Genomic DNA, 24,664 nt, shown 5'->3' on the forward strand with positions numbered 1-24,664 from the left:
TCCAAATGAGCAATTTTTGGCTTCAGCGCGCCCTGGGTCTCTTCCCTCCTGCACAAGTGAGGGAATGCCAGCTGCACAGAAGCCAGTTCAGTGGGATGGAGAAGTGTGGGAGCAAGGGAACATGTGTGTGCACCAAGCACGTGCATAGGAGGTAAGTACCCCTGCGGCCCCCTACCCCCAGCCTCCTGCATTCCCATTTTGACCCCTGGGGCCCCTGGCAACCCTAGTTGTTGAGTTTTTTAAAGGACCTCCACCATTGGAATAGTGGCAAGGAAAATGGCCACCTTGCAGATGAGACCAAGAAAATCCAAACTTTCGCACCCACACTACAGCCATCCATGGTTTGCTGCACTCTTCCTCAAAACTTCAGACCAAAGCACGTTTGGGAAATATCAGGCGAGGGGAACCAGGAGAACACTGAGAGGTGCACAAATGCACCCAGAATGCTGTGGGGAATTAATAAGCAACTCCACCAAACAGCAGCAAATAACCTGTGTGGAAATGGCCACAGATAGAAATTTATAGAGACATGGAGAGCCAGAGTGGTGGTGTTTCAAATCCCTGCTCTGCCATGGAAGCTCAACAATGACTTCAGGCCAGTCACACACTTTCAGCCTAACCTAACTCACAAGGTTGTTGTTAGGATAAAATGGAGGAGAGGAGAATGAGGTAAGCCACTGTGGGACCCCACTGGGAAGAAAGGCAGGGTATAAATTAAGCAAATAAATAAATATTTCACTCTTATACCAATATCTACTGCAGAGCACACCTACTAAGCAAACTTAGTGTAGCCTAGGCAGCAATTTGCAATGCATTCCATTATGCTCCATAAATAAGGACTGACTTGCTTACTATGCTCTCTTCATAGCATCACTCTCTCTAATGGTAATATGGGTGGTCCCCATATTGGTCAAGACAGAGGGCAGAAAAGGCCACCCATTGACCTTAGGGCATACAAGGGTAATGCATAAAATAAAATAATATAAAATAAAATATGCCCCTCCCATGCCATGTCAAGGCCTATGCATTCTCATTGCCCTGAAGGAGACAGAGAATGATTGATGGAAGAAAACTAGCCTGATTGAGTTTCCCCCAAATAAAATCAACCTGCTCTTTAGGCTGTAAAGGGGACAGACCTCTCCTAATAGCTGCAGACCAGGAAAATTTAGGATCCAGAATCCATGCTATCAGCCCACCTTAGTCTACAATGCAGTAAGCTTTAAAATTCATAAACTGTGCTCCATTCACAGCTGAAAGAAGTTGTGTAGGGTGGAGATTAATTAGGATTGGAGGAAAATCACTTCCTTTGACCCTAATTAATCCCAACCCCAGGCCTCTTTAAAACTACAAAATGTGCTAAGTACCTAGCAGCTTAAAGAGTTAAAGAAAGGGGAGGGAAGGAGATATTAAGGTCAGGGGAAAATGCATCAGCTACTGCAAGGGGAAGGGAGAGTCTAAACATACCACCAGCACAAAGCTCTACAGAAGGGTTTGAAGGTAAATGAACAGCCGCGTAGACAGCCAGCCACAGCCTGAGCATAATTGTGCAACTGCTGGGCACTCAGTCATGAAACTTCCTACACAGCATATGTATTAATTAGAATCTGAAGTGCTTTTCCTCCTTCACCCTTAGGCCAATCCCCCTGTAAGTTCTCTAGGAACCCCAATTTGTATGCATCAAATGCACATTTATCCATCCATGAAACCACTACAACAGCAGACAAATGTATGCCCAGAAAAACATCAAAATACATTCCTCCTACCCCATGCACACCCATGTAACCCAAGAAGAATACATCACATTGTCATAAAAGCATACTGCAAATACAGGCACAAGCGGGCAGAGAAATAAACCACACGATACAGGCAACTGAAACCCACATCTGGACTGCAGGTTTCCACTTTGGCTCAGAAAAGAGCTTCTCCTCAGATCTGACTCCACAGAAGGTATCTCTGTTCATCAGAACAAAGAACATAAATACAAACCATGCAGCAAACAGCATGAAACTCAGTTTCCTTCTAGCTAGTGCCTGATGCCAAGACCTGTTGATCTCTCCTAAGGCGGAACTAAGGGTGAATGGCTAAAGACCTGGAGCCAGCATTTTCTTTTGGACTATATTATTCTCATAACCATGTGCATGAAATGACAACTTTAAGCTTTCACGGTGCAGTCACGTGGGAGGGGGTGGGTTGCAAGGAACATGCAGCATTGGGGAAAGAATGTCGGCATCAAAACTGACACCTCCCGTCACTACCTTCCACGTGGAGGCTTCACTGCTGCCAGAGATCTTCTTGGCACAATAATAGGTAGATGGGAATTATGATGACAGATTCTTTATATCCTCCCTCGTGCAAGTGTGTCTCCCACAGCTTGACTATTCCTGTTGCAGAAAACTCTTCTTTAAAGTTTGTCAAAACTACAACCTTCCTGCTGCCAAAATCCGTAGCTACTTGTCTCTCCCTTAAATGGTTGCTGAGAAAGTGCGCTGGATCAGTGGCTCTCAAATATTAGCAACCTGAAGACTCTCATTTTGATTTAAAGCTTCGCCAGGACCTCCTCCCATGCTCTCATGCTCTCTTGCCGGCGCATGCCATGCCTTGGACAGCCCTGTTTCATAATGTGGGGGGCGAGCCTGCATGTGCCCTGGCTGCAGAGCCTGCCATCACGTCCGTCAGATATTTACTGCCTTTGGCTGCAGAGTGTCATCTCTCTATCTCTATGCTGAAATCCTTTGCATTGGAAAATTGAAAAACAGTCCAAATATACAGTATAGTGGAAGTAGCTATGACATACTTGATTTGGACAGAATCCTCTTGATCCCTAAGACCCCATGATGTTGAGGAACCCTATTAGAGAGCCAAGGGCTGAACTACTGGATTTTTCTGGCTAGTGTCCTGAGGTTATCTGGTTGCTAGGTGACTGTGGGCAGTTACAGCTCTGTTAGCTCTCACACTTCAAAAGACGGGCAACTAATTCTGCCCCCTTCTGTCATGACCCCCTCTGAGCAGCCCTTGAACCAGGCCAGCGACTCTGACCTGGAGGGCTTAGAGGATGAGCCTGAAGAACCAGAAAACCAAGAGGACCAGCAGGATCAGGGAGAACCTGATGCTACAGAGGTACCAACTGATCGTACTCCAGCCACACCGGAGACTGCCCTGCCAGAATCTCCAAGTAGGTCATTGCCACCTGCCCCAGAGATCACCACTAGGCCCCCATCAGGCATAGTCCATTAGGCCCTTCCCCCAGGGTTGCCAACCTCCAGGGGGTGGCTAGGGATCTCCCAGCATCTCCAGGCAACCGAGATCAGTTCCCCTGGAGAAAATGGCTGCCTTGGAAGGTGGATTCTATAGCATTATACCTAGCTGAGTTTCCTCCCCTCCCCAACTACTGCCTTCCCCAGGCTGCACCCCCCCCCCCAAAAAAAAATCTCCAAGAATTTCCCAACATGGACCGGGCAGCCCTACTTGTCGCAGGAATCACAACAGGCCCAAGCAAAGAGGGAGCAAAGGAGGTGAAGCACAAGGCTGGCAGCACACCGCTTCCCTGCAGACTTAGAACAAAGCGCCGAGTATGATATTTCCTTACAAGATCCTGGCAAGAGCACAACACAGCCTCCTGAGCTGCATCACCTGCCAGCAAACACAGCTGAGCCTAACTAGCTCTCGACCTATTTAGGCTGAGACTTGAGACAGCTGCATTGCTGGATCAACTGGTCCATTATGTACAAGCCCGGTACCCCCTGCTGCTCCCTAAGCCGTGCTGTCCGAGCCAGTGGTCCTGAGGAACCCTGACCAGGTGTGGCTACTAAGTGCCAGACACCTTCTCCTAAGGTGGAGATTTCCTGCCTCTGTTACCAGAAAGAGAGGCTCCATTTTCACATTAGCCTACTGGGTGCAAGAAGGGCTCAAGCCCTGTCCTTACAAAAGGACCCGCGGACTCCCTGGAATACACTCCCCCCAGACCCCACCCCCCAAGGCTGAGTCTCAGTCTCTTCATTATTCTTACAATATTCCTAAAGAAGAACTGCATGCAGGAGTGGCTGGCCCATTTTAAAAGGTGGCAGGAAAAGAGCAAGAGAACGAATCTGCAACAGAAGTGGCAGGCAAGGCGTGGGTGGGTGGGTGGACCATTCTTCAGCTGCCCCCCTCCCAACACTCATCTAGTCCATTTTCACTCAAACCAGTCTCCATATCTCAAAGTCCAGCAAGGTGAAAAACAGCTGGGAAGAAGAAACGCAGCAGAGATGGAAGTGGTGGTGTTGCTATGCTCACGCTCGCCTGCCTGCTACTTCTGTCCTGGGAATTGCTGCTTTAACATACATTCAAAAGTTTTCTTCTGCATTGTGCGGTTTGCCTTACTTTTGATTTTCTTTATGAGCTCCATTGTTTTCTACTAAACTTTATGGTGCAGAATGAACAAAATCAAAATGCTCGACCTAAAAGTAAACAAAGTCAATAGGCCTGTCACTCAAGTAAGTGCACACAGGATTGCAGCCTTAGTCTGTTTATTTAGTCATCAATCAACCAAGAGAGCAATCCTAAGCAGGTCTACTCAGAATCCTAATGAGGTCTACTTAGTGGAGCTTATGCCCAGGAAAGTGTTCTTACAATTGTGCTTTAAATTGCATAATCTTGATTTATGATAGTTATGCAACTGCTCATTTTGCTTGCAAAAGAAATTGTTGGCTAGCCAGTTGAGAGTCAGTTTGGTGTAGTGATTAAGAGCGATGGGACTCTAATCTGGAGAACAGGGTTTGATTCCCCACTCCTCCACTTGAAGCCAGTTGGGTGGCCTTGGGTCAGTCTCTCAGAGCTCTCTCAGCCTCACCCACCTTACAGGGTGATTGTTGTGGGGATAAAAATAGCATACTTTGTAAACCACTCTGAGTGGATGTTGTTATGAAGGGCGGTATGTAAATCAAATGTTGTTGTTGTTGTCTCTGATCAGAGAAGGCAACTCTGGAAAAGGTATGCAAACTGTGTAATGGGGTTATGGCCTACATTGCTGACATCAACAATTAACAAACTAAAACCAGGAAATATAGAAGTTTCCATCGTTTGTGGTTGCTAAATAAAGCTTGAAAAAGTATTTGCAACCACAAGTCTTACAGCAAAGCTGAGAAATTTCCTTTTTTTTAAATTTAAAGGAAAAAATGCTGTTGTCATCACGAGTTGCCCAACTTCACTGAAAGCATGTCGAAGCCATGTTGAAAAGCCCCCTGGGGACTTCAGGTAGTTTCAAATGTTATGGGGGAAAGAAGAGAGAGGATAACAAGACACTCATGAATCCCAATTTTACACTTCTGCTATAATGAGTAAAGAGAGAAAGTTGGATTTTTTTCATGTGGGCGAGATACATGGGTACCAGATGTTGTATCTGCGCTGTGCAACACCATTCTTAGCACATTCAGTTCTCTGAGACATTTTTGCCACCCCCCTTTCGTCACTGAGTCTTCAAAGGGGCTTACAATCCAAAATAAAACAATAATGAAATCCACATAACTTAAAATGATCTAAAATGCTTACAAGACAGTAACAGAATCAGCAGTAGCAAGAAAGGCAAACAACAAAATAGGAAGGGGGGAAAAATGCATGTTGTTATTTGCCAAAAACTTGAAAGAGTAAAACTGGAACCAGAAGCACACACACACACACACACACAAATCCAGCCAAAATGTGTACAACCAAATCTACTTTTTCTACTCCAGGTTACTAGCAAGCATTAATGCCAAATCAAAAGCCATGTCCCAGGGAGAGAGATGGGAGTAGGGTTGCCAGCCTCCAGGTGGTAGCTGGAGATCTCCTGGAATTACGACTGATTTCCAGGCAACAGAGTCCAATTTCCCTGGAGAAAATGGCTGCTTTGGAGAGTGAACTCTATGGCATCATACCCTACTGAAGCCCCTCCCCTCCCCAAACTCCACTCTCTCCAGGCTCCACCCCCAAAATCTCCAGGAATTTCCGAACCTGGACCTGGTAACCCTAGATGGGAGGGAAGGACATTCAGACCTATGTCTGAGGTGCTCTATATTTCTCTTCAATAACCTTTCAGGCCATTTCTTGCTTTTCAACATATTTATAGAAATTAATACTTGGGACACTGGTACTTTCAAAAAAGGCACAAACCTAAAATACTATGTACAAATTGCTGAGTACGTCTTTTGCTCAATAGGTTTCCAAAATGGTAAGGCAATCACATTGCAAGCACCTGTAGCATAGCTTGCACATGGGAAAACTCCACACATTGCAAAATACTTCTGAAGAGAGATGCAAAAATCTAAATGGAAGGGCAGAAAAATGCTAAGAAACCAAGAAAAGTGTAATGGCTTGGACACAAACTAAGGGAAACATACAGATGTTAGGGGAGACAGAACTCTCCTGCTATGTTCCGCTGTGACAGCACTGTTTATTTGAGAAAAGCCTTCTGAAGGTGCCATCCTGAAAACAGGTAAAATCAGCAACTGTCCATTCATATGCATTCTTGGTGGTGGCTCTTACATTGTGGAGCAGTCAACCGGATGAGAGGGAGAATACTTTTGCCACAAACCAGTTTACTATTACATGTAAATTGGGGAAATGATGGTTTACAGAAACCATTGCTTGCTAGCAATCCAAAATTGAAACCATAGTCAAGCTATGGTTTCCACATGCATGTAAGCTACTATTAAAGCAAGCCATAATTTCCAGCTCAGACATAACAGTAAACTCTGGCTTGCGAAGAATGAGGCACAAGAGTAGGCATAAGAGAGAACACATGCGCCCAGTCCCTGTTCACATAATGTCTGAACTGATTCTGTCAAGTGGAAAAACAGAAAAGAGATATTGTGTGTCTGGGGAGGCACAAAACTGCATGAGTGATACAAAGTCCTCATGTTGTTCTGCAGCCAATATAAGGGCTTAATAATGTGTAGATGAAGCCTACAACTGGACATTTTCAACTGTTGCATGGATCAGCTCATCTTTCCTTCATCCACTCAGGAACAACCCTGCTGCATTTGTCTTGCTTCTCTCTTTGGTCGAACAGTTTAATTTTCTCTTGTGCTACAGAAACAGCCCAAGGATCCCTGCAACAGGAGCAAAAGCAACATTTGCTCTTTAACAGCAAGCCAGGAGGAGTAGGTGAAGGCTGGCATCTCAGCCCAAAACAAGCAGTCCTGATTCTGAAGAGCACAGATTTTTTCCTGTCCTTCCTTAGCCCTTCATATAAGCCATGGAGTGATTTGGTGACCCAGAGGAAAGAAAGCAGCAGAGTTCTGCCAACATCACTTCCTGTGACTGTCTCAAATTATTCCTTTTTGTAGGAATCCCTCCTCCAATCACAGAGTTCGTCCGTGGCCTTTCCTGAATCATAAAGTAAGCTGGAAGGGTCATTGTACAAAGCAACACCAACATAAGATGGAATAAAGCAAAGATGACGTGACTTGACAACTCCCCCACTGAGCCCAACACACACACAAACACACAGAGACACTTGCCTGTTGATCTGATTACTCCTTCTGAGTGCATTTATATAAATAAATGTATGTTTAAAAAGTATCTGGCCTCACATAGTCCCACTTCTGAAAGTTTTCTCTGGATTCCAAGGAGAAATGCTCTAAGCTCTATATTACATGTGCTAGCTCACAAAGGTCTCAAGGATCCCAATCGCTTTCCTTACAAATGAGTAAATTCAATTTTCAGAGTCATCAGTGAGCTTGTTCACATAGAAGACAAAGTGAACACATAGCACCGTCATGCTTTCCTACCCAATCACGGGTTTTAAAAAACCCTCTACCACGAAGACTATTGCCTGCCTTCCACACTGCTGGGAAGGGTTCCGATCAAATTACCCACCAATGTCCAATTCCCTATCATAACTGATGTCATCTCAGCTCAAAAGTTCCAGTCAGGGAGATCTGGAAGGCTGTAAGCCTCCTGCCACCAACCTTGGCCCCTGCTACCCTCACAGCTGCCTAACACGGGTTTGGCTTTAAAATTGTTCAACCTGCTTGCATCTCTAGTGAACAAATGAATAAAAGTCCTGTCTATTTTGCTGCCTGTTATCCTTTTGATGTAACCTACACACTAAAAGCTAACTACCATCCTTTTAATGGCTTCTGGTCTAATAGAGTTTTTTGTTAGGGGATGGCCAATGGGTCATGCCAATCAACACGAAGGAGAACACATTTTTACCTGTCCTGTTCCTCCTTACAATCTGTGCCTGGTGGACTTAACTATCCTGGAAAAAAAGCTGTTGACAAAGTACTCATTCACCAGAGCTGTACAGGGCCTCTCAGATGTAATAAATAAAAAACAGATTCTTGTTTCTATTTTCATGGCTGCATTGAATTGAAAGAAATGTTGTACAGTTTGTGACCTACAGCTCACTAGGGGCTCTATTCTATTTTTTGCTGCCTGCCTAGGACTGCAAAAACAGAAGGGTTGTGTCACAAAGGTACAGGGCTGGTGCTTGGCTTGGTACTCTGCACAAATCTGATCTTCTAGACCTTCTGCAATTTTTCCCAGTTCCCCATTCACACACCCTTCCTGTCCTTCATGAAATAGCCTGCATTGTTGCTGTGTGACCAGTCCAAGGAGAAAAGCTGCACTCCAGAACAGGTTTCATAGACACACAACCAGGATTGCCAACTAACATCACAGACATTTGTCAAATGCATTAAGCTGGTATTATGACTGAACTGGAAAAAATATGTCTTGTGCAATGGCCAGGAGCAGGAGAACAACACTGTCCATTCTGGCAGGCTACAGCACTGTGTAACAGCAAAGACCCTTTCCACTTATGTAAGTACCCAATGGAGGCGTCCATCCTACAGACGAGTGTCACCACAGTCATCCACCATTATTGGATAAACACCCTTTATAATTGCTGCTGAGGAAACTGCCTTGCCCTGGAAACTCTGAGTCTTAAGAAATCTAATAAATCTACAGTGGGAACATTATGCCTATGCAGATGGCAATAAGAGGCAAAGAAAGCTTCAGTAATTTCCCATCAAATTTTCAGTTTCTAAGTGGGGGGGGGCACCACCTCCTTCTTCCCTTCAGAGAATTAGCAGCATGCGTCGTCACCCAGCCCACTTTTAAGAAGGCTAATCTGTTTCTCCATCTCTGACCTTCCAAACCGAATTGGCACCACCACCTCCCACAGTCTGACGCACCATATGCTCATCTGAAGAAATGGATCACAGGCAAGGCAGAGTATGGGTTACTGGCAAGAAACACAGGAAGAACTGCTCCCACTTTATCCGAACTTTCCTCCCTCTTCTCTATTGTTGAAGGGAAAAAAATTATGAGGAATTTTGCCAGGGCCTATGAACTACTCCTGGCTTTTTATTCAGAAAAACTGCTGAACGCCTTCTATTTCCACTGATTCCAATGAAAGTTTAGAGCTTCTTGGAAAAATCCTTAGTAAGACCTTTAAAGTCTCCTGTGTTCCACCCCAGGGTGTGAAAAGTCTTAAATCATTCCTTCTCTGAATACATCAAGCGGGAAATCTTGGTGGTACATACCTAGCTTTCCTCTCTCTGCCATACAGTGAAACAGTTCACTAAACTAAGAAAACTGTTGGTTAGCCACTCCTGATGAACAAATCAATAGGCACTATTCACATGCTTTACCGCTGCAGACCAAATGAAGGTGGACCTTTAATACTCTCTGTCTGAAAGGAAAACAGTAGACACATCACTAGACCAAGTAAGAAATAAAGAGGCCAGTTTTATTACCATCTTGTCCAGAGCTCTCCAGATATTCCGTCAGATCACAGCCAAATACGTTCGTGGCTCCTTTCCTTTTAAGTTTCGGCTTTCCTCCCTTGTTCTTCATGAGTTAGTTCCAAAAAGAGGTTTACCTCCCTCCTTCCTTCCCCCCCACCCCCCTCACTTTGCTTGCGACAAGTGCAAAGGTCTCCCCTTTCTTCAGACCCTCCTTGCCTGGGTCCCGTTTCCGGTCAGCGACATCAAAAGTCCAGAAGAACTTCCAGCTGGAAGGATCAACATTAATCCCCACCAGATGTTGAGTTGCTGTGGCTGCTGCTCTTGTAGGAGAGAGAGGTCAGGACAATACAGAGATCTCCAGCAGGCAGCAGCAGAGAGATCATAGCCCAAGTTCAGAAGGGTTCTTCTCAGAGGGCGGTGGGTGGTGGTGGCCGCAATGAAATTGGCAACAGGGTCCAGATGTTAGCTGAGATTCTCACTTCTTTGCCGTTGAGTCCCAGGAACCTCGAAAGCCAAATCAAGCAGGCAATCCAATTAAATCAAGCTGGATCTCACCCAATCCTTCAGAGAGTAGTTACCGGACACTTCAAATCCTTTCTTCCATGAACTTGTAAAAGAGAACAGAGGGGGGAAAGGTGACAGAGAAAGAGAAGACTAGGGGATCCCTCTTCTCCCCTCCCCCTCCCAGTTTTAAAGCAATGTTCAGAGAACAAGGAATGGGTTTTCTACATTAATGCCCTCTCTCTCTCTCCCTTTCCCCTGTTTTTACAAATCCTGGGATTATCCAGCTCAGGAAATGCTGGAAGGAAGTTAGCTGGGGAGGGGGCGGAGGATGGACTTTTTTGGCAGGGCTGTGTGTGTAAGTAAGGCAAGAGGCAAGCAGAGGGTTTTCAGAGCAGGGAGGAAGGGGGATGTCCTGCCCGCTCAAAGATAACGGGACAGCCTGAAAGGAAATCATTCCACTGAGTAGGGGCCCGGAGCAGCTCGGAGCTCTGACGTTTCCTGTTCCACAAATGGTCAGCTCTGGAGGAAAAAAATGCCTAGGGAGGGGCCGGGGAGGAGGAAGGAACAGAACTGGTTTCAATAAGCAGCCAAGTCTCCTTCTTCACTGTGACACTTCTCATCCCAAATGCTGCTTTTCACATACTTTGGGTCGAGTGCTTCTCTCTCCTCCTGCGAGCAGAACAGCAGGGGAAAAGCATTGTTCAGGCAAGGGAAAAGAAGTGAAAGAAGGAAAGAAGACCCTGCAGTCCAGCACACGCAGGCACATGCACACACATGCACATACACACATGTTCTTGCAGACACAGGTGCAGTCTGGCCCCAAATCTGCACTCTGGAGTCAATTCACAGCCTCCTCTCTTCCGCTCAGAGGCAGAGTAAACAAGTCAGCAAGGAAGAGATATTCAGCAAAGTCTGAGAGGCAGGAAAATAACTACTCCACTTTCACCTCACTGTTGTGCTGAATACCAATATTTTGTATTTCTATGACTTTTTAAATCAGTGGGTACCATTGCCCTTTCCAGGAGCAGGCTGGATGGAAATGTTTGTTGAAAACGTCTTGGGTTGCTTACATTTCACATTTGGGGCTAATGAAGGGAAAGGTTCTACCTCACAGTTCCTAGCATTTTATTTCCAGTTTGATAAATTTCTATTCTATCTCCCCCCAAAATTAAAAATCAATGTAGCAAATGCACAAAATATTGCCATAGAAACTAACATCTACCAGTAACAAAAACTTGATATAAAAGATCTTATTTCTCTTTTACAAACTGATCTGACTCCTTCAAACAACCTCTCTGGGGTCATGAGATAACCCCCAGACACATTGCCTTCTCGTGTGAATCATTCCTAAGCTGTCAGTGATATCAGTACTATAAAGCCCTTAGCAAACTAGAAATATTGCATTACTATTATTATTACTGTTCAGGAAAAAATAGTTCTGCAATTTTTCAACAAACGTTTCCACCATCTTCCCTGGGAAACTCAATCTGTGTCCTATATTTATATCAAACCTCTTAAGGGGGCACAATATTGGGCTGTCACGTGAGGTCTAGGGATGTATGACATACAATGTTATGACTGTATGAGACGGTAAAACAACATTCTGGTGGGAAGACTCGTGTACTGTAACTGATGAGGAATAAGCTTCAAAGGGTCAGATGTCTGATTCAGACAAAGGACTCCTAAGATGCCGATATTTCTCTGAGCTTTTTTAAAAAAAAAGAAGGAAAAAAAGACTGGAGCCAGACAGTGACTTGCTTTTGTTGGAGAGGCAAATCCATCTTCACACACAGAACTGATGTCCCTTCACAAACTAAGGAATCTTGAAGCTAATCCAAAATGTAGCCCCTTGCAGGCAACATGTTTTGGGGTTTTTAATCTGAACTTTGTACTTGCCTTTACATCTTATTTTACAAGCCGGTTACCGCCAGGCATTACCAAAAGATCACATTTGTTGTGCTATCCTAAGAACATTTTCCTGGGAGTAAGGCTCTTTGAGTAGACTTGAGTGGGATTCTGAGTAGACTTGCTTTAGAACTGCTGTCTTAAGCATATCATGGCAATCAAAATGGCTTATTATAACACAAAAAAGAAAAAGAAAGGCTATGGAATGTTTTACACGTACACAATGCTGCTCTCACATCAGGCCTGCTTGGATGTTTGGGCTCATTGCTGCTCCTTAGCCCAACCAACCTCACAGGAGAGCTGTATGGTGGATACATTGAAATAACAACTTGAAAGCTATACTGAGTTTTGTGGAGGATACAAACACATAAGATAAATATCCCTTCCTCCATTTTGTCTTGCTGTATCAGCAATGATGGTACACCCTAGATTGAAAAATGGAGTGCAGCTTGCTTCTTTTACTTTGTGTGTGTGTGTGTGTGTGTGTGTGTGTGTGTGTGTGTGTGTGTGAAGGAACACACTTGCAAGCCTTCATTGTTCCTTTGGGTTGGTCCCCAGGAGGCTGGAAAAGCCCACAGCTGTCCAAAGTCTGCTCAGCAGTGTCACCCCTTCCCCAAACTCCCCAAGACAGCCAGAAACAAACTGGGTAACTCCCATGCCACCAGCGACTCTGAGATGATTTCCTACTCAACAGAGTTGCGTGTCTAGCACTCAGTACCTATGTTGCTGTTCACACGCTCCGCCTAGTTGCCATGCCTGCCCACTTTGCTCCTACAAGCTAGTTCATCTATTCCAACTTCACAATTTTGAGCTAACATGCTCTAGGGACAGTGAGACTATCTGCTGTCCATCCTTTTTATTACACTTCAGATAGCAAGACCAAATAGAGATGGTATGTTTTGAGACTAGACATGGGCACGGACAGAAAAAATAACATGAACATGGTGTTCGTTGTTCGTTGCCATCCACGAACAACTAACAACAAACACTGACAAACATGATCCTGTCACAAACATGTTCGTTGTTTGTTTTTCGTGGGGGCCAGCAGGCTCTCCTCCAGCCATCAAGATCCCTACTGCACCACTCCCAGAAACCCTACCTGAGCAGGCAACAGGAAATGTCTCAATAATAAATAACAGCTTGGCCCCAGAGCCTGGCAGCAGCCCTGGAACCTGAAGGGGTAGATCCCTATCCCACCACACACAAAGAAAATTCAAGCTCCAATGCACTCACCCTGTCTCTCTAACAGCACCTGTCTCTCCCTGAAAGCCAGAGCTGGGAGCCCCCCTGCCCCCTGGTCTTTTCCTCTTGTAACAGATTTGGAGCTCCAGTCCACACTTGGAAGGAAGACCTGCCTATCAAACTAAATTGGGTTTAGATTGGGGTTTCCAGGGCAACAGCAGGAGTTCAGACAGAGTTCAGACAATACCTGCCTGAGTTGCCATGGGAATTGATTGCAGGTGCCAGACTGTCTGGCTTAACTAATAGCAACGAAGGAGGCTTGCAACGACCACCTGTTCATTTAAAATGGGGCTTCACAAACAGCTTGTTCACAAACAGCAGATTGGGCTGTTCATGGGTTTTTTTTAGTTCGTATTGCTGTTCGTGCCCATCTCTGTTGGAGACAGGAGGCTTAAAACATTCAAAATATACAAAAGTTTCATAAAGTTTAATAAATGAATAGACATAGGGATAGACATGGGGTGTCCTCATCCCCACCTTTTGCTCCTCAGCCCTGCTCACCTGGCTGGCAAGGGATAAAGGAGGGGGGAGACTGGCTGGGAGCCACTGGAACACATGGCAAAATAAGGTACATGTACACACTCTGGAGGCCACAATGATGCACTTCTATTTTAAAAACAGAACCGAAGGGGGCTGCCTCCACATGTTCCAATTTTTTTTAGTTTTCTTTCTCCCAAAACCATGTCTTCTCAATCTGCTTCGAGAATTTACCTTTCACAGGCATCATCCTCATGTGTGTTTTGTGGGTGTTTGTCATGAAAAAAGGTCCCAAAACAGAAAACATGTTCTTTATCTGTGCCTCGTCACATATGATGTTGGCGCATTCCCACCCAAGTTTCCTTTTTTTTTAAAAGAAAAGCACATATGGGATTGCGCTATACCATTGTCCTGTCTTTTAACTTCTTAGAAACCATGCATGCATAGTACTCCATTCTGTACCAATGATTTTCTGCTCAAAGTTTTAAGTGAAAAGCTGTTTAATAAATATATGAACAGTAGATTAGCATGATTACCCGATTCCATATTTAAAATAAAATCAAAAATGGCATTCTGTTTTCTGAGTGATCCAGTAAGTACTGCAGTAGGATTCCCTTTGAATATGTAGATACCATGATAGCGCAACGACCGTTAAAAAAAGTTTTAAAGTGTGTGTGTGGGGGAGAATTATACAATCACGCATGCAAGCCAGACGCATGTGTGATGTTTAAAGAAGGGGTAATGGCGAGAGGAGGGTTTGGAGATTTGTGAGAGGGCTTTTCTGAAGCGCAAAAACCCCTCTGCATGCATTGATCCAGTAGGATAATCGTACAGAAAATAAGCATCAAAAATAAACATGGACCAAATCAGGTCTCACAAAAAAAACTTTAAAACTGGGATCCTCATGACCTGTTTGCATATAGGAAATGATGATGTGTTTAATGAGTGAGATAACCCACTCGAGTTCTGTTGGTGGGCTGTCCCATTAAGGATGTGTGGAAGTGGCTGTGGTCTCAGTGGGGCCAAATCAGCCCCAAACATAAAGAAAATGCTGTTTTGAGCCTGTTTGGCCCTGCTGAATCCCCATTGCTTCCATTTTTCAACAATCAGGGCTGTCATCAGGGCCTTCAGAGCTCACGCACCTCACGTGCACACGAAGAAGCCCGATCAGGGCCCCATACCTGCAACACAAGCACCAGTCCCCTGCTTGGGAAGTAAGGGGGGCATGACAACTCTAAATACATATAGTCTATTCAAGCATTTGGGCTAAGCAAGGGGATAAAGAAAAGAAGGCACATAGTCTCTTTTCCCTATGCTTGATACTTATCCTAAATGATGTTTAAATAGGACAACCTAGTATTACTTGAAGTTGCAGTAGTGTAACTCTCCAGAAGTTGCTCCCAGTCGGTGCGGAGTTTCGGACTTGGGTGTCATCAATATGCTGATGACACCCAATTATATCTGATGATGGATGGATGGCCTGACTCTGCCCCAGATATCTTGGAGCATGCCTTCGAAGCTGTGACTGGGTGGTTGAAGCAGAGTTGGTTGAAACTAAATCCCACAAAGATGGAGGTCCTGCATGTGGGTTGGGTCCATGTGCACAGGACTCTGGCTCCCCACTCTTGATGGAGCACTGCTTGTGCCAGTTTTGAGAGTTAGGAGCCTAGGGGTAATCCTGGATGCCTCCCTGACCATGGAGGCACAGGTTGCAGCGGTTGCCCGGTCTTCATTTTTCTATCTAAAACAAGCCTGTCAGTTTGTCCACTACCTGTTGACCCATGACCTAACGGCAGTGATCCAAGTAATGGTCACCTCTAGATTAGACTACTGCAACTCGTTCTATGCAGGCCTTCCCCTGGTCCTGATCTGGAGACTACAGCTGGTTCAAAATGCAGCTGTGCAAGTGATTGCACGAGTCCTGATTGGGGAACATATAACACCTATATTACACCAGCTGCACTGGTTACCAGTTAAATACTGGGACCGGTTCAAGGTTTTGGTGTTGACCTCTAAAGCCCTATGCAGACTGGGCCTAACAGATCTGCGGGACCGCCTCTCCCTATGTGTACCCCAGAGGACACTTCATTCTACAAATAAACAACTTTTGGTGGTCCCTGGCCCAAGGGAGGCTCGCCTGGCCTTGACCAGAGCCAGGGCCTTTTCGGTCCTGGCACCAGCCTGGTGGAACTCTGTCTGATGAAACCAGGGCCCAGTGGGATTTATTATCTTTCCACCAGGCCTGTAATACAGAGATGTTCCCACCAGGCATATGCCGGAGGCTAGGCTGGGCCCCCGCCAGCCATACTGAAAAGATCTGTCCACCACCCTATATATATATATGGTCCATGCCTGAAATGCAGTATTTTAGTCTCACCATCTTGAGAAGTTTTATTGTACATAGTTGTTTTAATTTTACTGTAATGTTTTATCTGTTTTAAAGTGTATTTATATAAACTGGAATGTTCTACTCTGCCCTGAGCCTGCCTGCAGGGAGGGCGGACTAAAAATCTAATAAATAAATATCAACATCTCCATGGTTCTCATGGTTGGGAATTCTCCCTGTTGTCCCTTCTGTGTAGACAAAATGGAGTCCCTAAATAACAGTTTAGACTCCTGAATGGCTTGTAACCATCAAAGATGCTCCTCCAGATGAAACAAAAAATAGAATGGAGCTTCTTTGCTGAGTCCTGGGAATTTATAATCTGCTTTGAGGAATCCATCCCCCCTTGGGGTCACTTTGATTTTCCTGCCTCAGTCATATACAACCAAGACTCTTTCAACTATCTGGAGCCAAACAGGAGAAGATTCTCATACCAGCAAAAATTCTATTTTGTGTTACGACAAAAGGAATAACATTCTTCACTACAAAAGACTGATATACTATTGACAGGAAAAGGAACAAAGATTCCTTGCAAGAAGACTGTAGAACCACATAATTATTGCTAAAAGATTATTTTATCTTATTCCATGCAGAAGGCCTCAAATCCTGAGCTAAGCCAATTTCAAATTTAAGCTCATCTTCATAGTTATGAAGTCTAGAAACTTGTTTGTTTCAAGGTTTTTTACTCCCACCATTCTAAGACAACTATTGCATTCCAAATGAGAAACAACGTTGTGGTTCAGAGCCAAACCACAACCATGCAATCTCTCTGTCTGTTCAAAATAATTGTCTGTAACATTGATCGATATCAGGTCCGAAGTGTGGGGGAGGGAGGGTTAAGTGCACCCCCCATGTTTCTCTGAAATATAAGAATAACCTCGACTTTTGCTGAATAGTATTGGGATTTTTAAAGATCTTTTAAAATCTATCCTTTTTTGTCAAAAGCTGTCAAGAATAGACCTCGGTATAATTTACAATAAACTAGCTTTAAAAAAAAAATCACCCTTTTGAAGAACATTTGATATGCTTCCCAGCTTTTAAAAAGTGTTCTGTTTAAAAGACTGGTACGCTGTTATGTAATTACTACTGTTTGAAAAGCTCCTGTATAGTAGTGAGATGGGATCTATCAAGCAAACCTAACCTATGACATCCAGCTATCCCAGTCACAGAATGGCCTCTCCCAATCATCCGAACTGCCAGCCTCAATTTTTACAGACCACTTTGCAAGAATCAGCTTGGCTCAACAGCAGTTGTGTAATCTTGTCTGACTTAAATCACTGCCTCACTTGTGAATCCCAGCAATAGAAATAAGGGTCTGCACAAAAATGATGGTTACTGTCCTGTGCCTTCTCCTTTTGGAGCTGAAGGAAGGTATTCTTCCAGATCTATTCTGAGGGGCCACCTCTCTTTTTTTTTGCTTGTAGCATTTCCTATATGGCATGAAACTCCTTTCCAGCCACCTATGATTTGTTAAGTTTCCATCTAACTGCTAAGCACCTTCTAAAACTAAGGGAAAGTAAAGGAGGAAAGCTGGAGCTACAGAGGAAGAGAGAGAGAGTGTTGTCCTAAATATAGCTCTACTGTTAGGATCATTTTCCTGACACAGACAATTCATTGTTAGGCCTTGACACGTCAGAATGACCTCCCCCAACTTTCTTTCCCTCCCCACCCCCTTGACCAGTTTCCTGTCTGGTTCTCTGAGTCACATTATTCCAGAACTTTACCACATAACACACTCTTCAAAGGAAGCTTTCTTTTTCTTTGGGGTTCTAGCAAACTTTTGAAATCTAGATAACCCCATTTTCTACAAGATAAAAGAACAATTGGAATGAAACTTGAAAAGGAACTAAAATACTAAGCTGTTTAATATTGTTTTAGGTTGTTTTTATGCCTTGGCTTGTTTTGTATGATGTGAATTTTTATGGCTTATTTTTATGCTGCTGTGTTATGATTTTATTGTACTGCTTTACTTGAGCCACCCCAAGTAGTCTCTGGAGAGACTGCATGAAAACTTTCCATATAAAATTAAAGCATACGTTGGTACATAGCACCAAAAAAGAATAGCACATGGAAAACCTCTTACATTACTGCTGTTAGCTGTTCCTGACAACATAGGAGTGAAACCATTTATGTTTTCTGTTAGTAGGAGGCTCACAATACGGGGCATTTATATTTGTTGCATTTTTATTCCACCTGTTCCCTTCCAGGGCATTCAGAATTAATTAACCTCTGCAGTGTAGGCTAGGTCAAAAGTGCAGAGTCAGGCTTCAAGGCTTCTCACTCAATGAAAGCTGAGCTTCTCATTTTCAAACCCAACAATCTAGCCACTAGACCACACTGGCTCTTTCTTATCTTTTACTGATTCATCCCAGGCACCTTCTTACTTTCCAGATCTACTACAATGCAAATTAGTGTGTAGTTTGTACAAGGCACGTTTCAAGAGACTATAATATGTTTAGACGGATAAAACTAACAGACTCAACCTAAGCCATGTTACAGCCTTCTATACCCACTAATTTCAAATGAATTTAGGTGGGTATAAATCTTCTTCGGATGGCACTGTTAAAGTAGTGACTTTAAGCCAGCTGTTCATAAGCACCCTAACTAGTGCTCTCCTTCTGAACATTTGGATTAAAGTATTTCCATACTGTAGCATGGAAATAAAAGGTTTTTAGAGAAGCATAACAGTTTTTAAATATCTGTCTTGCACACTTACTTTAAAAAGCTGCTCTTCCTACCACAGACAATTCCCTTTCACCCCAATTGCTCCTCTCTGCTTGAGTAAGGGAAGCTGCATTTAGTCCTCAAGGGAAAATTACTAGGCTGAGACCATGCAATATATATATATATATAACTTTTCAGTTTTATTCTGAACTTTTCAGTTATTCTAAACTCAAGATGCTATTTTTGACAAAGCAGAAACAAATCGAGCTTTTGCTTGCAAATCTTCAATCTAATTCAAACACTTGGCTAAACCTGAATTTGCAAAGGAGTCAGATTCAGACTATATTAAATCTTTTCTTTGTAAGGTTAAAGGTTCCCATGTACTGCTTAGGATAAGTTGGCTAGAAATCCTGTAAATCTTGGATTTGATAATATTCTGAGTGGGAGCAATGTATGTACAGGGACAACAAATAATTATGAGAAGCAAAATGTACCGAGTAGCATTGCCAAGCACCGCCTGGCAACTAGCAGGAGTCAGGGTGGGGGACATGGGAGGCGCCATTGAGTGACAGCGCGATGAAACTTCCAGGGAAAATCCAGCTGTTATGTCAGTCCACTCTAGGATTTGCTGGAAACTCTATGGTTTTACCACAGAGTTTCCAGCAATTCCTAGAGTAGACTGATATTGCTTCCAAGTGTTCCCTAGAAGTGACATCATGCCATCACTCAATTATGATTTTTTCCTCCTGCCAGCAGCCAGAACAACAGTGGGAAACAAGAGCCAGGACTGGGGATCCCCTACCCAAAGCAGGAACCTGGGAACCATGATACCAGGTAGGTTTGCCAACTCTGGGTTACTGGAGATTTTGGGGGTGGAGTGTGGGAAAAGTGGAGTCTGGGAAAGGGCGGGAACTCAGCAGAGATGTAATGCAACAGAGTCCACTCTGCAAAGCAGCCATTTTCTCCAGGGAAACTAATCTCTTAAATTGGGAGGTCAGTTGTAATTCCAGGAGATCTCCAGGCCCTACCTGGAGGTTAGCAACCAGGTAAGGTATTGTAATCCTTAGCCTAACTGCATAATACTATTCATGTCTACTCTGAATTAAATTCCAATATATTCAATGAGGCTTATTCCCAATTAAGTGTGTGGAGGTGGGTAGGACCCACCTGATTCATGAAGTTAACCTCAGCCAGAAGATAGTAATCCCTCGTGCACTGAGGTGGGGGGGGGGGTACACAGATAGAATGGTACACAGAGGCAAATAAGAGCTGATGTGGTGTAGTGGTTGGAGTGTCAGACCAGATTAAAGTCCCCACTCTGCCATGGAGCTTACTAGGCGACCTTTGGCCAGTCACTCACTTTCAGCCCTAACTTTGTCACAGGGTTGTTGTGAAGATAAAATGGAGGATAGGAGATGATATAAACCACTTTGAGTCCCTGCTGGAGAGAAAGGCGGGATATTAAAGACGTAAATAAGTAAATAGCCAGATAACTATTCTGGACTGTTGAAGGCCGGTATCAAAGGATGAAGTGGACATTGCTTGCTAGATCTGAGAGAAGAATGGCATAACTTTGGCAAGTGACTCCTGCTCAGACAGCAGATAGGGCAGGAGGAGAGACTGGGAAACAGTAAGCTGATTCCAACCATTTTATATGGCTGTGGGGCTTCACTCACTCAAGCAATGAGAACTCCAGGGCAACTATTGCCAGCCATTCAACATTGATAAAAGCAGCGGAGTTGACAGTTTACTTGTTCTGCATTTAAAAACTGTCTTCACAAAATTTAACTGGTGTCCATTTTCCTGGTGTGCAAATTAGTGGTCCCTGTTTGATTTCTGTGAGTTGGACTCTTGTTAAAAACACAGGAACAGCGTTTGTGCTGATGCAGGATACTGAAAATCAAATTACAAGGCACCAGAACTTATGCATATCCCTATCTGCTTGGAAGGACAAGTTGCTGGAAGTCTCCTGGGTAGCTCTGAAGCCGGGTTCTGCTTCTTTTAGAAGATCTCTCCCTCTCAAACATGCCAAAGCCCTGGATCTCTCAGAGCCAAGCTACAAGTGACGAATTACACTTGCCTGGCAAGTGAACAGACTCAAGTGAACAGGGAGGAATACATGTGAGTCTGTTCACTTGCCAGGCAAGTATAATTTGTCACTTGTATCTTGGCTCTCAGTCACAGGAAAGAATGATGCTTCTCTTTGCATGCAAGCTGTATCTCTGTCTTCTAGAGCTAAAGTTCTCTCTCTGTCTACCTCATTCCAACCATAGGGTGAAGACCTTGAGCTGACTGCCTCAGCACAAATAGTGCTGAAGTACTACTGCAATTTCTGCAAATAATATCTACACCACAAATCACCTGAACTGCTAAAACACAAAATAACCAGGGCTTCACTTCATTTCAGAGCCAGAATATGTTTTCCACACAAAGGATGAGCTCTGGAATATGAGACGTAACAATGAATGCACCTCTGAACATATAGCTGATTTGGGAAAGATTTTTTATGCCTGAAACCACGGAGAGCCGCTGCCAGTCAGGCTAAACTTGCACTCCCCAACATAGTGGCATGGATACCACAATGCTTACTAACAGGGGTGTGTGCGAGTCGGGATTTCAGTTTGGAAAAAAACCCTGAATCGTCCGGAATCGGAAAGATTTGGGATTCCCAAATCGGGCCCAGCACGGCTGGTCCAATTCAGAAATACCAAATCAAAGCTTTCCAAAGCGATTCAGATCACTTCAGAAAACTTTGGGTTGGAAAGGGGTGCTTTCAAACCCAGCGCGGCTTAACTTCAGCAAACGGGTGGAGGAGGCTCCTCCGCTGATCAGCTGAAGCAAGCCACCAGGGTTTGATTTAAAGTGCCCAAAAAGGGGTGCTTTCAAACCCTGCAACTTATTTCTGACTCTTTTTCCTGCTTTGGAAATTCTGAAGCTGGAAACCCGAATCTTTTTTTGTTGCATACCTCTGCTCACTAATGTGTTTCCTGGTGCCCACTTTCTTCTCAGTGGTAAAGCATCTGCTTTGCATCCCAAAAGTCCCAGTTTCAGTTCTGAATCCTGACATCTCTGGTTTAAAAAGAATCTGGTAATAGGTTACATGAAAGTCCTTTATGTGAGACCTAGGAGAGATGTTGCCAGTCAGAATAAACAATGCTGACCTTGATGAACCAATGATCTAACTCAGTATAAAGCAGCTCCATGTGTTCCCTAAAACAAAGGGCAAATCCTGTCTTTCCTTTACCTCACTGGAGCAGGAGGCATTTCAGAAGATTCCAGAAGGAGTTTCCGGCTGGGGGGGGGGGAAATGTCCTTTGCCTTTAATAGAGACTTAATGTGTGGAAATGGGCAAGTGAAGCTTTTCATGACATGGAAATGAATAATATCACCTTCTAGCTGTGTCTGAAGAAGTGAGCTATGACTCACAAAAGCTCATACCCTACCACAAATTTTGCTAGTCTTATAGGTGCTAAAGGACTCTTGTTCTTTTCTACTGCTACAGACAAACACGGCTACAATCTGTGTAAAGTATATACTAGATTTTCCTTTATATATGAGTTCGGTAATTCTTAGGTTACATTCAATGCATGTACAGATGAATGTATGGTTGAAACAGCACATTTATTCAAGTACTGGTCCCCAATTTCATTTACAAATAAATTTCATTTCATTTCATTTATTTTATTTTATTTTATAAAATTTATACTTCAACTTTTTGCCCTCAGAAAGGCCATCCTGCTCCTGCGTCCCATGCTTGCCACCACTCTGAAAAAAACTCTGTAGCATTGCATGCATTGTCACATTACTGGTAAAAAAAACAGAAATAAGATGGGGTAGCTCTAGGGATTGCCAGAAACTCTATGGTCTTATATCCCACAGTCCTCCACCAGTTGCAGTGTCTGGCAACCATATTACTGAGGGAATTTCAAATGAAACAAAAAAAGTCCTCACCCAGGAAGAGTGCAAGAGAATGGGACAAATAAATCTCCTTAGTGAGAGAATTTCAGAGTTGTGGTGTCATAAACAAGCTCTCTCTTGGCTTGCCACATGTCTAATCTCTGAAAGTGGAGGCAACTGAAGCAGGGCCTCTGAAGATGACTGCAGTGTGTGGGATGGTTCATCAAGGAGTAGGCAGTACTTCAGGTATGTTGGTCCCAAACCATATAGGGCTTAAAAAGTCACCACCAGTGCCTTGAATTGTGCCCAGGAATAAATTGGGAGCCATTATAGATGAGCCAAGACTGGAGGTATATGGTTCCTATGACACAGACATTGTAGTGGCAGTATTCTGCACCAGTTGAAATTTCTGAACACTTTTCAAGGGCAGCTCTTTGTAGAGTGAATTGCAGTAATCTAATATAGATGTAACCAGGGCATGTATCACAATGGCCAAATCTTTTCGGCCCAGGAAAGGCTGCAGCTGGCTAACCCGTTGAAGCTGGTAATTGGTAGTTTTATTCACCAGAGTATGCACAGTTATCAAATGAGGAGAGGTTATGCTAATTAATAAACTTGACATGAATAAATACTGGCTTAGTTTTCATACAGTCCGCACCTGCAAAAAAATCCCAGGTTGCAAATGAATTCAGAACAAGCAAAAATCCAACCAGCTGCTTACACAGGGTTGAGTCAAAGCAACGTTCTTCACAAATGACTGAAGATCAAGTTCCCTACAGCATGTTGTTCTTGTTGGGATAATTCAGTATGGATGGTCCAGTGGGATTTACAACCATTTGATACAAAGTGGCCTGCACTGAGTCTGTTTCTGAGTTTCCTTTAGGGAAGGCAGTGGGGTTTTATCAGTGGAGGAAGCTGCAGTCAAGAAGCTTGGCTCCCTGAAGCTGCCTTTCTATTTTTAGCCCACTTATGTGCCCACCCAATGCTGTTCCCCTTGTTTACTTCCTATCAAACAATGAGACCTGAAAGAATTGCTTGGAACGTGGCCAGCTTTCTGCATGGTGGAACTATCAGCTTCCAGACCTTGGACAGCCTTTTGTAACCGCTGAGGTTGTAGATGAAATAGGATGGAAATGTAATTCTTGCTCTATTACAATGCTTGATTGTATCCCTTACTTAGATTAGAGGATAAGAAATGAGAATTTAACTACAAAGCAAGAGAGGCAACTGACATATTGGGAATATGTCTGCCAGCTGCAGAGCATCTAGGCTAAGATTCTGTTTCCCTTCCTGCTGAAGGTATATAAACTGAAGGGCCAACAAGCTTTTGGCTCACGGCTCACTGACTGCAGCAGCATTGAGCTGATCCAGCCCAGTGGATCTAGAACTGGTCCCAGAAGTCCAACGTATTTTTGATTTGTCCTATTTATTTAAATTTCTGCCTCTTTATATTGTCTATATTGGTATTTTTGGCAAGCTGCTTTGGGTCCCCATAGGGGTAAATAGGAAGGTAAAATACCTAAATAAAGAAATACAATAATAGCTGTACAGTATAAAAATGTTTTATGACCACCTTCCAGCCTGTATACCTCCCTTTTTAAATTCATCTAAGAGAAGAAACGTTGTGTGGGCAAAGGGACATTGTCAACACAGAATTTCACTCTCTTTTTATCATCACAGTTACAGAACTGATCAGCAAATCTCATTTGGGCTCTGTCATATTTGGAGTTGACTACCATACCCACTTTCCTGACATACCCTCAGTTTCTTTCACGTTCCCGCTTGCATCTTGGTGCGTTCTGTTTTTACCTTGGAGATTTGGAGGACTGCTAGAGCATTGCAACAATGCATGACTTTACTTCTGGTTACTTGACCACACGTG

The 24,664-nt window shown here is 43.8% G+C and overlaps 1 protein-coding gene across 1 annotated transcript in view; it reads right to left on the minus strand.

Annotated features, from left to right (window-relative positions):
• ARHGAP31 (Rho GTPase activating protein 31) overlaps nt 1-9,995 on the minus strand; it is a 112,443-nt gene extending 102,448 nt beyond the window's left edge. The window contains exon 1 of the mRNA XM_054974639.1: nt 9,720-9,995. Within this exon, the coding sequence (XP_054830614.1) occupies nt 9,720-9,819 (100 nt within the window). The 5' untranslated portion in view covers nt 9,820-9,995. The remainder of the gene's footprint in view (nt 1-9,719) is intronic.
• Nucleotides 9,996-24,664: the final 14,669 nt, after the last annotated feature.

The sequence above is a fragment of the Eublepharis macularius genome, chromosome 3 (assembly GCF_028583425.1).
Source record: "Eublepharis macularius isolate TG4126 chromosome 3, MPM_Emac_v1.0, whole genome shotgun sequence".
NCBI classification, from domain to species: domain Eukaryota; kingdom Metazoa; phylum Chordata; class Lepidosauria; order Squamata; family Eublepharidae; genus Eublepharis; species Eublepharis macularius.